Source organism: Panthera leo, chromosome D1, assembly GCF_018350215.1.
Source record: "Panthera leo isolate Ple1 chromosome D1, P.leo_Ple1_pat1.1, whole genome shotgun sequence".
Classification (NCBI taxonomy): domain Eukaryota; kingdom Metazoa; phylum Chordata; class Mammalia; order Carnivora; family Felidae; genus Panthera; species Panthera leo.
Window position 1 is genome coordinate 114,434,769 of NC_056688.1, and position 13,160 is coordinate 114,447,928.

A 13,160-nucleotide genomic window follows, 5' to 3' on the forward strand; every position below is an offset into this window, starting at 1 on the left:
CACAGGCATGGCTGGTTCTAGGTCTGCTCAGAGTCCGCCCTGGACTGGCCTGGGAGTGGGGCCTTTTACACCTGCTGCCTCCTGGTCCCCAGACCTCTCTGTGTGGCCTCAACGGATGGGAACCGTGGGGGTCCCGGCAGCCCTGGTCTACACCCCATCGCTAAGGGGCTCAGTCCTGTGACTAACAGGCTAGAACCTGACAGCCCTAGGCTGGGTGATCCAGGTGGGGAGCGGGCCCAGGCCAGGAAGCACCCCAGGCCCCACACGTGGGTGACAAACCACTCTCTCCTGGGCCTTGGGATGGCTGGGCCTTGTCCCCGCTCCCAGTGCACTCAGGGTATTTCCAGCGAGACTCAGGGTGTCAGCCTGCTCCAGAAAGAGCAGGTGGAGGACGCGTTGGGCCACCACGGTCCCCCAGACCTCCAGCTTGTCCATCGACAGACATTACCAAGCACCCCAGCCCCGGGCTGGGCATTTGGGATACAGAGAGGTGGCCGTGACCGCCCAGCTGGTGACTGGTTGCTGGTCAGGAGGGCAAGTCAGGGCGTTGGGGGTGGGGGGTGGCTGTGGGGGGATGGGCATCCTGGTCCCTGGAGCCACCCCCACTGTGAGAAGGACCGTGCCCATTCCTCCCACCCTGTCTTGGGGGGAGACTACGAGCCCTCAACCTCTCCTCTTGCTTTTTCCTGGTCTTCACAGAGATCGCTTTCCTTGCCCGTGTCCTCCCTCCCTCCCTCCCTCCCTCCCTCCCTCCTTCCCTCCTTCCTTCCTTTCTTCTAGCAAATTCTGAGCCCCAGGGTGGTACTGCCCTGGGCACTGGGGATTCCGCTGGGACAAAAAGAACAGCACACAGGACCATGTGGGGCAGTAATAGGGGCCTTGGAGGGGCCAAGAGAGAGTGACAGCTCTGTGTGGGGTGGGGCGCAGCCGTCCCCACCCCCCTCTCCATCACCTTTAGTCTTTCCTGTAAGAGACTCTGTCCTTCACGCAACTCCCACCCCACCCCACCGCCCCGGCTCCTGGCGCCTGCTGTCTGCTCTCTGTCTTGGATGTGGCGATTCAGGGCCCAAGCGAGTGCAGTCTGCACCATTTATCCTTCTGGGTCTGGCTCGTTTGCCGGGCATCGTGTCGGCAAGTCTCCGCGTGCTAGCAGGTGTCAGAATCCCCTACCTTTTTAAAGCCCCGTAACATCCCACCGTTTGAATACGTCGCGTTTTCTTACGCGGTCACCTGTGGATGGACGTGGGGCTACCTTCTGACTGCCGTGAACGCGGGTCGAGTCCTTGCTTCCGGCTCCTTTGGGGGGGAGCCTGGGAGCGGCCTCGCGAGTCACATCATCATTCTGTGTTTAACTCTGTAAGGAATCGCCAAACTACGTAATAACTACAGCCTTCCACTATCCCCACCAACAGTGCACAAGGAGGGCTCTCTCCTGGGGTGCAGACTGCCGACGAGGGGTCAGGGGGCTCCGTGGGGGCTCTCCCACGACGGCACGGCCCCCCTTCCTGCGGGCCCCACCCGCATGACCCAGCCACCTGCTGACACCGTCACCTCTTGGGGTTAGGACTTCAACACGTGGACTTGGGGGGCGCATGTGCAGACCGCAGGAAGCTCGAACAGGTTTTCGGTGGAGTTCTCAGAGTTTTCTATGCGTGCGATCATGTCATCTGTGACCAGGGACAGTTTGTCTTTTCCCCTTTCCATCCAGGCCCCTTGTGTTTCTCTTTCTTGCCTGGTGGCCCTGGCCAGAGCCTCCAGGGCTCTGCTGAGCGGGAGTGGTAAGGGCCGGCATCTCTGCCCCCGATCCGAGAGGCAAAGCTCTCATCTTTCGCCACCGGGAAGGACGTGAGCCAGGCGCTTGCCGTACGTCCCCTTTACCGTGACATAGTTGTCGTCTAACCCTGCGCTGTTGAGCGTGTTTATTCTGAAAGGGTCTTGAATTCTGGCAAATTCTTTTTCTGCATCAATCGAGATGATCATGTGCCCCCCCCATTCCATGAATGGGGGGACTGGCTGATTTGTGGAAGCCGGACTGTTCTTGCATCCAGGGAATAAACCCCACCTGGTCATAGTGTCTAACTCTCTAACACGCGTCTCAGTTGCTTGGCTAGTGTTTTGTTGAGGATCGTTTGCACCAGTATTCGTGACAGACGCCAGCCCGTGTTGTTTTCCTTCCTTTCTTCTTCTGTCTTTGTCTGGCGTTGGTGTCAGGGGAACGATGGCCTCGCGGTGACGTCCGAGCTCTTCCCCCTCTGCAGTTTTCCAGAAGAGTCTGAGAAGTATTGGTGTTAGTTCTTCTGTAAGCACCTGGCGGCCTCCCCAGTGAGGCCTTCTTGTCCTGAGACTTTCTTGGCGGGGAGGGCCGCGATTACTGACTCACGCTCCCCACTGACCACAGGTCCCCGTATTTTATGGGTCGGTTTTGTTAGATCGTGCGTTTTCTAGGACTTTGTCCTTCTCTTCCGGTTTATCAAATGCGACCAAAATTGCTCATGGCATTCTTTACGATCGCATTTGTGTCTGTAAAATCAATAGTAACGCCCCTTCCACGTTGGGTTTTAGCCATTCGCGGCTTCCCGCTTGTTCTCCGTCCACCCAGCTCGCGGTCTGTCTGCTGGTCTTTTCAGACCGGACTTTTGGTTTCGCTGGTTTTCTCTGCTGCCTCTGCCTCATTTATCCCTGCTCGAACCGTTATCGCTGCCTTCCCTCCGCGAGCTCCCTCCTGTTTCTGGGGCCGTGAGGTGTGCGCTCGGTAATGGACCTGAGGTCTTCCCCGTCCGGCGTCACACCTGGGCACGTCCCCCTTGGCGCCCCCTCGCCGAGACTCACAGTCTGGCCTGCTGGGTTTCCGTGTTCGTTGATCTCCCCGTGCCCCCTGATCTCTCCTTTCACCCGCTGATTGCTTGAGACCGTGTTAACTTGCACGTATTGGTGAACGTTCCACTTTTCTCCTATTACCGGTCTGTAGCTTAGCCCCTTTGTAGTCAGGAAAAAATAGCCCGCATGATTGTAATATTTTTGAATGTATTAAAACCTGTTTGGAGCATCAGGTACAGTTTAGGCGGGAGGACGTTCTGTGTGAACTGGGGGCACACGTATCTTCGGCCCTAGCGAGTGTCCGGTGTGGGGCAGGGGTAACGGGTTCATGGCGTGTGCCAGTTCCGTTTCCTTCTTAGCCCTCCGCCTGGCTCTTCTGCCGTCCCGGGAGCGCAGGGCGGGAGCCTCCGACCGTCACCTGGGCCTCTCCGCCTCTCTGCGCGTGGTTGCGTCCGTGAGGTTTGGTTAATTGCGGCATTTTCTCGCTGAATTGACTCTTTACCGTAATATCCTTCTCCGACTCTTCTGACCGTTTGGAATTTAAGGTCTAGTTTATGAGGTGCTGATGCGGCCGCCCTAGCTCTCTCCTGGTTACCATTTGCACGGAAGGTATTTTTCTAAGCTTTCACACGTAACCTGTCTGTAACCTTAGCTCTAACGCAAGTGTCTTACAGACTGCGTGTAGTTGGGTTGTGGTTCTTATTTACTTTTATTTTTGTTTTGTTTCATTTGATTTTTAAGTAATCTCTACACCCAACATGGGGCTTGAACTCAGGACCCCGAGATCAAGACTTGTGTGCTTTACCGACTGGCCCAGCCAGGTGCCCTTGGATTGTGTTTTTCTTTCTTTGTTTTTTTTTTTTTTTTAATTTATTTATTTGTTAATTTACATCCAAATTAGTTAGCATATAGTGCAACAAAGATTTCAGGAGTAGGTTCCTTAGTGCCCCTGACCCCTTTAGCCCATCCCCCCTCCCACAACCCCTCCCATAACCCTCAGTTTGTTCTCCATATTTATGAGTCTCTTCTATTTTGTCCCCTCCCTGTTTTTCTATTATTTTTGCTTCCCTTCACTTATGTTCATCTGTTTTGTCTCTTAAAGTCCTCATATGAGTGAAATCATATGATATTTGTCTTTCTCGGCCTAATTTCGTTTAGCATAATACCGTCTAGTTCCATCCACGTAGTTGCAAATGGCAAGATTTCATTCTTTTTGATTGCCGAGTAAGACTCCATTGTATGTATATACATCTTCTTTATCCATTCATCCGTCGATGGACATTTGGGCTCTTTCCATACTTTGGCTATTGTCGATAGGGCTGCTATAAACATGGGGGTGCATGTGTCCCTTCGAAACAGCACACCTGTATCCCGTGGATAAATACCTAGTAGTGAAATTGCTGGGTCGTAGGGTAGTTCTATTTTTAGTTTTTTGAGGAGCCTCCATGCTGTTTTCCAGAGTGGCTGCACCAGCTTGCATTCCTAATTATTTAATTTTTTTAATGTTTATTTGTCTTTGAGAGAAAGGGAGAGAGACGGAGAGGGAGGGAGGGAGAGAGAGAGGCAGAGAGAGAGAGAGAGAGAAGGAGACGCAGAATCGGAAGCAGGCTCCAGGCTCCGAGCTGTCGGCACAGAGCCCGACGCAGGGCTCGAACCCACAAACTGTGAGTTTGTGACCTGAGCCAAAGTCAGATGCTTCACCAACGGAGCCACCAGGTGCCCCTGGCGGGGGTTTCATGAATCAACCCTGATTAAATCAACCTGTGCACATGTGCAGTGAGCACTGACAAGGACGGACTTTCCTCTACCGAGTTACTATTCGCCTCCTGTGCATCTTCTGGTTCTCTGTTCCCCCGTGACTGCCTTCTTTTGTGCTTCGTTGGTTTTCTGTAGTGATGGCTTTTGATTCCCTTCTCATTTCCTTTGGTGTCTATTCCATGGGCATCTTTGTGCTGCTCGTGGGGCCACCCAACACCCCAGGCTTCCGTAGCCCACGTGGGCCTGCTGCCGACCGAGCTTCCGGTATGCACGCTCCTTGTGCTGCTGTGGTGACAAGTCACGGCTGCTACCGTGGACGCCCAGCAACACGGATTTGTGGTTTTCATGCACTTGTCTTTTAAATCCCGTACAAAAGTAAAAGTGGAGGGGCAAACAGAAATTGTAGTAACATTGACTTCTATATTTGCCCACATGCTTAGCTGTACAGGAGACCTTCACTCCCTCGTACAGCTTCGATCTACTGTCTAGTGTCCCTCATTGCAGCCCGAGGGGCGCCTTTCCGTACTCTTCGTAAAGCGGGTCTTGTAATAAGGCTCTCCCTCAGCTTCTGTTTCTCTGGAAATGTCTTAATCTCTCCCTCGTTTTCAAAGGACAGCAACTCTCCCGGAGAGAATTCGTGGCTGGCTGCTGTTTCTTCCAGGACTTTCAAATTTACCATCCACTCCCTTCTGTCTCCTGAGATTTCTGGTGGGAAGTCAGCCGACAGTCTCTCGGTGGAGAGAACATGCACGTGCCAAGATGCTTCTGTCCGGCCCTTCCAGGGTCATCTCTCCGTCTCTCAGCGGTCTGATTACCATGTGTGTTGGTGTCAATCTCTCGGAGTCGATCCTACTTGGAGACTGTCGCGCTTCTTGGAAGTTTTCGCTTTTATTCCTTCCAACATTTCTGCCCCTTTCTCTTCTCTCCTGGGTCACTCACCGTGCGTATGTCAGCCCAGTGCCCCTCCTGCACGCGCACTTCTCACTCTTTCCTTCTAGCAAATTCCTCACTTCAGTTGTTGTACGTTTCAGCTCCAGAATTCCTGTCTGGTTTCTTAACGGTTTTTATCTCTTTGTCGACATTCTCATTCTGGGCACGCATCGGTTTCCTGATTGCCTTTTGTTTCCCATCTGGGGTCCCCTTTGCCCTCCGAGCACACCTAACACAGCTGTTCCAAAGTCTTTGTCCAGTAAATCTTCCTCGGGGTTGATTTTGTTCCTTTTAATGGCCATGTCTTCTTTGTGAGCCTTGTGATTTTCATTGAAAACTGGGGACATGACTATTATAATTATGGTAGCTCTGGAAATTAGAACCTCTGTCTTCTCCAGTGTTTGCTGGGTTTTTGTCTCTGCCTTTTCTTCTCCTCTCTTCTCTTTTCCTCCTTCCTTATTTCCTTGCTTCCTTTCATTGTTGTTGAAGGCTGTCCCGTCCATTTGTTTTGAGACTCGTCCAAACATTTTTACAAAGACTGTTCCTTGCCTGGTGTGATCGCTGAAGTCTCTGCTCCTTTAGTTCGTGTTCAGCTCATGCTCTGGCAGAGTTTTCTCAACTATCTCGAGCTTCTGCAGTCTTACAGCCTGGCTCTGTGCTGGGACGGGTCTTCAGCACTCGGGCAGGCTTGCTCTGAGCCCGGGGGTCTCGCCTGAACAAGGATGTGGCTTTCCAAACTCCCATTTGCACATAGCTGCTTTCACGTCCTGATTTCCCAAAGAGCCCCACTTGAATCGGTGCAGGCTGAAGGTGGACCACTGCATGTCTCCACCTGTGACCCCTTGCTCCAGGAATCTGTGGGTCTGTGGTCACCTAGAGGCTTACAAGAGCCGCGCCTACTGCTTTGGCCACCCAGGTCCCAAGTTAAGCAAAACGGAGATGAGCACCTTGTGTCAGCCCTTCAGGTACCTACCAGACAGGTTAGAACAGACGTACACAATAATTTGCAGACAAGGCGTTCTCTGCTCCTTCTGGTTTTGGGGGAGGAATAATGGGAAACTGGGCTGCCAGGCCAAGGCCAAAACTGCCACTGCACTGGGGTGGAGGTGGGGCAAGGATGGGAAAAAATGCCCCAAAGATTTCCTATCATTTTGAAGACAGCCCTTTCTTGATGGGACACTAGCTTGGTTTCTGCACTCCTCTGATGGTCTCGAGCTGTGGCAAAGCTGGCTCACCTCGTCCTTGTTTGTGCCAGTGTGTCTGTAGGGAACAGAAGCTTAGAGCTTCCCAGCCCCCTCTTTTCCTGATGGGTTTATATTTTTAAATAGATTCACACCGCAAATAGAAGTTCATGAGCTTTTACTGATATAGATGAATCAAGGAAAGATAAACAAATGGGAAAGAAGAGGAAGGTCTCCCCGCATCAGAATGCCAACTAAGGAGAGTGGGAGGGATTAGAGAGGCGGGCTGGCACCCAGCTCTCTACGGGGCCCCCAGCTCCGCCCATCAGACCCTTCCCAGTTCCAGGGAACATGGGTGGCTTCCAGTGGAGAGACCTGGCCCACACATCCTGAGCCCAGTGATGCAGGTGGACATCCATCCCGGCGATGGTTCTGCCCGACGTTGGGTGCCTCCAGAAGCCATGCCCCGAGGGCACAGCTTTACTGTTATTTTTCCATCCTAGGGGGAGGAAGCTGCACACTGACCCAGATTTGGGGGTGCCATCCAACATAACCAGCCTGCACCCCTCGAAAAGGCCTCGAAAGGCCATGGTCAAGGAACACAGAGAAAGGCTGAGGACATGTGGTCCTGGATCGAATCCTGGAGAATGTGCGGCCATGATGACCATGACCGGCTCAGGACCACAGAGGGCCCTGGTTTAGAGGGTGCGGCGTGCCCCTGCTGGCTCTGCTGAGGGCGACCCCTGGCCTGTCTCTAGGACACACCCACCCACCTATGGAGGGGCAGAGGCCATGCTTCTCAAACCCATGTGGCTTAGAAAACACACGTGGATACAGACGGTGGGCAAGTGCACGCACACACGAGAGGAAACAGCAAAGCCGAGAGACTGAGGTGCAGACATCCGTGAATCTGGATAAAGGCAGACAGGAGCTCTTTCTGCTCTCTGTACAGCTTACCCATAAACTTGAAACCACATCAAAATAAAATGTTCTCCAGAAAGCTCCTTTCTGAGCAGCAGAGGGGAAGGGAAGCAGTGGGGGAGGAGGAAACGGGACAGGGGAGGGGCAGCCACTGCATCTCGAGGGCAGAGCCAGCCCAAGGAGGCGTCAGATGTGCGTGCACGGCCCTCTGTTCCGGGGGCCCTGCCTTGCGGCAGGTCCCGGGGCAGGTGCCTCCCCCTCCCCACTTTCCCTCTCCCTTCTCCTGGCCCGCAGCCCTGGATGGGAGAGAAGAAGCAGCAGGGGGATTCTGGAACCCGCTGAGGTGGGGGCGGGGGCAGGCTTGGCCCAGCGTGGCCCCAGCGCGGGCAGGGCAGGTGTGGACAGAAGAGAAGGTCAGAGGCAAGCCACGGAGCCTGGTTTGCTCAGGATTAACACAGCAGAAGGGGCCCCAGTGTCCCAGTGGAAGGCAGAGATTAGCAAGTGTCGACCAGCAAACAGACCCTCCCTTCCCTCCAGGAACCCCAGTGTTGACTCACAGCCACAAGATTGGCAGAGGGGCCCAGATGCAGCCCACACAGCCTGGGGCCATGTCCCCCGTGACGTGCGTGACGTGCAGAGAGAGGCATCGGTCTGGGTGACCGGGGCGGCCGGGCATCCACACCCAGGCCCCCCGCTGACCGGCCCCCCCTCCGCCCACCTCACCAGCAGCAGAGACCCAGCAGTGACGAGTAGCCAGGAGAGGCGACTGGGGGTGTGTCCAGCCTTGTCCTGGCTCAGGCCCCAGGACTGGAGAGGCTGGGTGGCAGAGCACAACCCCTCTCTGGGATCCATCCCTCTTAGAGGGTGCGGCTCCCAGAACGGTCCGGGAGCCCCCGGCTTCCCCCGGTTGCATTTTCCTGGGGAGGCCATCAGGGGTCGTTCCTGGGTGTCTTCTCGCTTGGGTTCCGTGTCCCCCCGCTGCATCCTGACGAACGGGACACAGCTGACTATCGGTAAGTAGGCACGCGGCAAACACACTAGGGGTGACCGTCCAGGCTGCTCCTGGGGACACGAGACTACATCCCAGTGCTTGGGCCATGAGACCACAGGCTGGAGTTAGAACTGCCCCCAGGTCGGTGGTCGGTGAACTTAACTCTGAACTGTGAACCTAGCTCCTGGCGGGGGCAGGGGTTGGTGGGGTGGGAGGCAGGTGCACAGGAAGGCCCCCGGGGGCACGCACGGTAAGCCGGACCTGTGCGTTTCTGGGTGAGGATCAGAGCCACGCCCCTGTGCCCAGGAAGGGCCCTCTGGAGGAGGGGCCTCTGCTGTTCCCAGGGCTGCGGTGCCCCCACTTGTGTCCACATCCGCACGTCACGCCGGGACTGTGCGGGCGTGTGATGTGCGCCCACCGGCAGACAAATGAGCCGTGCGCCTGCCTCTCCAGGATCGGAGCTACGAAACCAGCCCAGCTGTTGCTGGAGAGACTCCATTTCCCCGATGGCCGGAGTGGAGAGGCGTGGACACCGCCAGGGACAGCCGTCTGCGATGACCCTGGGCCCGGCGAGAGCTCGGCTGGCTCCACGAGCCAGGCGCGTTCCCACCACGCGGGTGAGGTGTCGGGAATGTGACTGCACCCGCCGTGGGCCGGGGCCCCTGCCAGCACTGCTCTCCGCAGGGCCTGGGTTCTTGCTGGTTTCCACGAAACACTGGCTGGCCCTCTCGTGGCCCCGTGGAGGCTTGGGAGCCCCAGCTGAGGACAGAGCAAGGCTGCCGGACGAGAGGAATCTTGTCCAGGCTGGAGCTACAGACCCCTCCCCGGAGATGAGACTAGATGAGGCTGGGGCTGCCCCCTGGGACCCGCGGCCAGTGGCTGTGGGGGTGGAGCGTCCGGGGGTGGGGGGGGGGGCAGAAGCCCCCTCACCCCTGAGCTTTACCTGGGACCCTCAAAACCAAGCCTAGGGGATGCGAGGTCGGGGCTACTACCCAGGGACAGACTCCAGACACCCGGGCTGCCCCAGGGCACCTCACCTGCTGTCACTGGATAGGCCAGGCGACCTGGGTACTCAAGAGGGACAAGGTAGCCCTGAGCTCGTGGGGGCACAGATTGAGCGGGGCCAGGGGCACTGCCTTCCCTGAGCCCCACAGGGGGCCACCCAGACTGTTTGCCTGGGCTGTTGTCCTCCTGGGGCCGCGTCAGCGTGCACCTGTCCTGGGCACCCTTTCCGGAACCCTCCCGCCAGCCCCTGAGCTGGGCACTGGGCAGGCAGGGGTCCTGGGCCCCTGGGCTGATCACAATCTCATTAGCCGCCCCCCCCCGACCCCCGCCATCAGAAACGTGCCTAATGGTTTGGGCGGGTCTTGCTTTCACCCCTGCTCGGCTCCCGAACCTCCGTCAGGAATGTGTTTTCGTCTAGGACCAGGCGCGCAGGCTTTATAACGGTAACGCCGACAATTTATTTTTATTCTATTCTGTAAAGAAATAAGAACCTGGGTGTGACACTGGTGGATTTTATGACCTGTGAGAAAGCCACCACTACAGAGGTTGTGGACACAGCCAACACCTTCTCCAGGCCCTGCCCACCTCGGTCACCCTCTCCCCGTGGACAGAAATCCGTACTTTATGTCGCCAACACCCTCGGTCATCGGGCACGGCTGGTATTTTAAATCTGGTCAAAGGACTCTCTCCCGCGACCAGGTCCTGTCTCTGGAGGACACCCAGGAGGCCCGCCTCCCCTCCCCTCCCCTCCCTTCCCCCATCCCCTCTCCTCTGGTCCTCTCTCCTCCTCTCCCCACCTTTCCCTCCCCCTTCCCATCCTCCCTTCCTCTCCTGTCCCTTTCCCTCTCCCCTTCCCCATCCCCTCCCCTCCCCACCTTCCACTCCACACCCCCCCTCCCCCGTCTTTTCTGTCTACATTCACTCCTTTGATGCCCCAACTCCCCAGTGGGAGGGCTGCCCCCTCTTTCCCAGCCCAGCAAGGGCTGCTTCCTGCCCTGTCCCGCCCCGCACACCCGCCTGTCCACCTGACATCCTCACAGGGCAGCTAATGGTCAAGGGCAGCGTGGGGGAGGGGGGGTGGGGACTGCTGAGCTCCCGCCTCCCAGCCCCTCCCTCAGGCGCCCTCCTTCCCCCTGTGCATTGGCTGACCTGTCACCTTTACCTCTGACCCCGCCTCACTCCCCGCTGGTCTCCCCCTTCTTCCGGCAGCGGGGGTCTGAAGGACAAGGCTGAGCCGGACCGCTTCTGTCCACGCCCCCAGGGCCCCCTCACTCAGAGCTGAGGCCCGGTCCTCGCTGACCCCGACGCCCACCTCGGCCACCTGTCCGCCTGTCCTAGCCCCCCTCAGCCACGCCTGCAGCCGCACAGACTGGGACCCCCACCCACGGACGCCACAGTCTCCCACCTCAGCCGCTCAAGTCGCCCTTTCTGCCTTATTCCCCTGTGGCTCTGTTCCGAGTCATGCGTGTGCCTGCCCACCTGTGCCCGGTCCCGCCAGGCCGCTGAACGGGCAGGTGCCCCTCCGGCGCACGGGGGCTGCTGTGCTACGCCCGCCAGCGTGCACCCCGGCTCCCACGTCGCTGCGCCCTTTGTCGCGTGGACCCGGACGTCGGAGCAGCCCTGACACAGCACGTCTGCCACGCGCCTCCCCGGACCACACCGAGGCAGCTCCGCCTGGGCCACGTGGGTCAGACGACTCACAGACACGCGCCCGGGCAGTGCCCTCGCCTCCTCTCCTTCGTGGGGTCCTGTTCCGTGCCCCGCGTGTCCCCCTCTGGAACGGTCGTTCTCGGCGCCCTGCTGACGTTCCCAGCGGTGTCCGGGGTCGTGAGTCCCTCTGCCGAGCCGGGGTGCAGTGGTCCTGGCGGCTTCTGGCCGTTCCGTTGTAGGTGGGCGTGTCGTCTGCAGCCTCTGGTCCACAGGCCGTGTCACTGTGCCACTGGGCGGAGGCGTGCCCAGGTCCCGTGCAGGTGTCCCCCGACACCTCGCCCACCCGGAAGGGCGCACCCCAAAGGCAGCCCTGTGTCTCCAGCGTCCAGTGGAGCTGTGCCCCGGGGGTCCGGCCTCAGACCCAGCCGCCTTCTCCAACGGGTCAGGGCCGGTTGGGGGAGGCGGGAGTCTGCCAGATTCCAGTGTCCCTGGACAGTGTGGGGATGCTGAGAGGACAGGCCAGGAGACGACTGTGACCTGGCCCGCCGGCCACGGCCATAGGCTCCCCAGCATCCTGCGTCCCTCTCGTTCCCCGTCTCTGGGAACACCTGGCCTCCCCGTCTCTGGGCAGAAGCTCGCCCCCAGTCCGTGCTCTCCAAGTGTGGGCGTGCAGCACCCCTTCCCGGTCAGAGCCACGAACCCCTCGCTCAGCCCCCAAGGGCTCCCCAAGGCCAGACTCCCACGGAGGCCGCAGGAGGTGAGGTCTCGAGGGGCCCGGGCCAGCCCTGACCCACTGGGGCCTCTTCTGGCCACATACCTCCGCCCCAGAGGTGACGGCCCATCCCCCACACCCTCCTGGAGCCCGAGGGTGGCGGCCCCAAGCCACGGCCTGGAGGAGCCTCCCCCGTGGGAAGAGCCTCGTGGTGGCCTTGGTGACCACACCCAGCTTGTAGCTCCTTCCAGAAATAACTTGGCGTAATCCGGGCAGGGGCCGCTGGGCTGCCCCCCTGTCAGGTTCCTTCCTGCTGTCCAGCTGCAGTTCCAGGCAGGGGGCCCTGCTCTCTCCAGGGGGTGGGGGATTAGTCACCTCACCCGCAGGAAGAGGTGGCGCGCCCTGACACCTGATCCCCTCGGGGGGGTCAGCGGCGCCGAGTCGGGTGCCGCCCACAGCCGCGGGGTCAGCCGGTCAGCGGAGCGGCTCCCAGCGCCGAACGTGCTGCCCCAGGAGGGCCGCCTCGGGGCCTGCAGCCCGTCCCCTGCCCCTGCGTGGCCGGCGCCACCCCGCGGGGCCAAGGGAGCCCCCACGCCAGCAGCCGGTCACCGATAGGAGGGGTCGAACTCTGAGGTCAGCTCCGCGTGCCGTGTGGCCGCCGCGGCAGCTGGGTGGGGCAGGGCTGGGACCCAGCAGGGCTCCGGGCCCTTGGGTGCTCTACCCTCCACTCACAGGGGAGAGGGCGAGCCTGTGCCGGTGGGTGCGCTCCATAAACTGTAAAGGGCGGTCCCACCCCACCTGGGACTGGCCTGGCCAGGTCTTTGGACCAAGGGCCGGCCCTGTCCATACCCCCGGGTGCTGCTGTGGGGCTGGTGCGTCTCTGCACGGGGTGGGGGGTGGGGGGGGGAAGGGGCCCGTCTGAGGAAGAGGGGGCGGGGCTTTAGGAACATGGAGGTTCTCGGCAGATCTGGGGGTTGCAGGGGGCACGGGGGAAGGGGTACGGGTTCCGTCTGCGGTGGGGCTGCGTGCCCGCGAGTGCACACACAAGCTCACTCGTGCACTCGCACACACACTCGTGCACACACACTCGTGCACGCCCACTGAGCCCAGCGTCAGCGTGATGGGGAACCTGAAGCTTTGTGGGGAAAAAGATGGAGCCTTGTTCTAGAAGGTTCCTTCACCACACAAGGCCTGC

The 13,160-nt window shown here is 59.0% G+C and overlaps 1 protein-coding gene across 1 annotated transcript in view; it reads right to left on the reverse strand.

Annotated features, from left to right (window-relative positions):
• Window positions 1–12,095, reverse strand: part of MUC5B (mucin 5B, oligomeric mucus/gel-forming) — a 46,706-nt gene extending 34,611 nt beyond the window's left edge. Inside the window, exons 1-4 of the mRNA XM_042907235.1 lie at window positions 12,071–12,095; window positions 11,083–11,741; window positions 9,636–9,690; window positions 8,960–9,357 (exon numbers count right to left, since the gene is read on the reverse strand). Of these exons, the coding sequence (XP_042763169.1) occupies window positions 8,960–9,357; window positions 9,636–9,690; window positions 11,083–11,741; window positions 12,071–12,095 (1,137 nt within the window). The remainder of the gene's footprint in view (window positions 1–8,959; window positions 9,358–9,635; window positions 9,691–11,082; window positions 11,742–12,070) is intronic.
• Window positions 12,096–13,160: the final 1,065 nt, after the last annotated feature.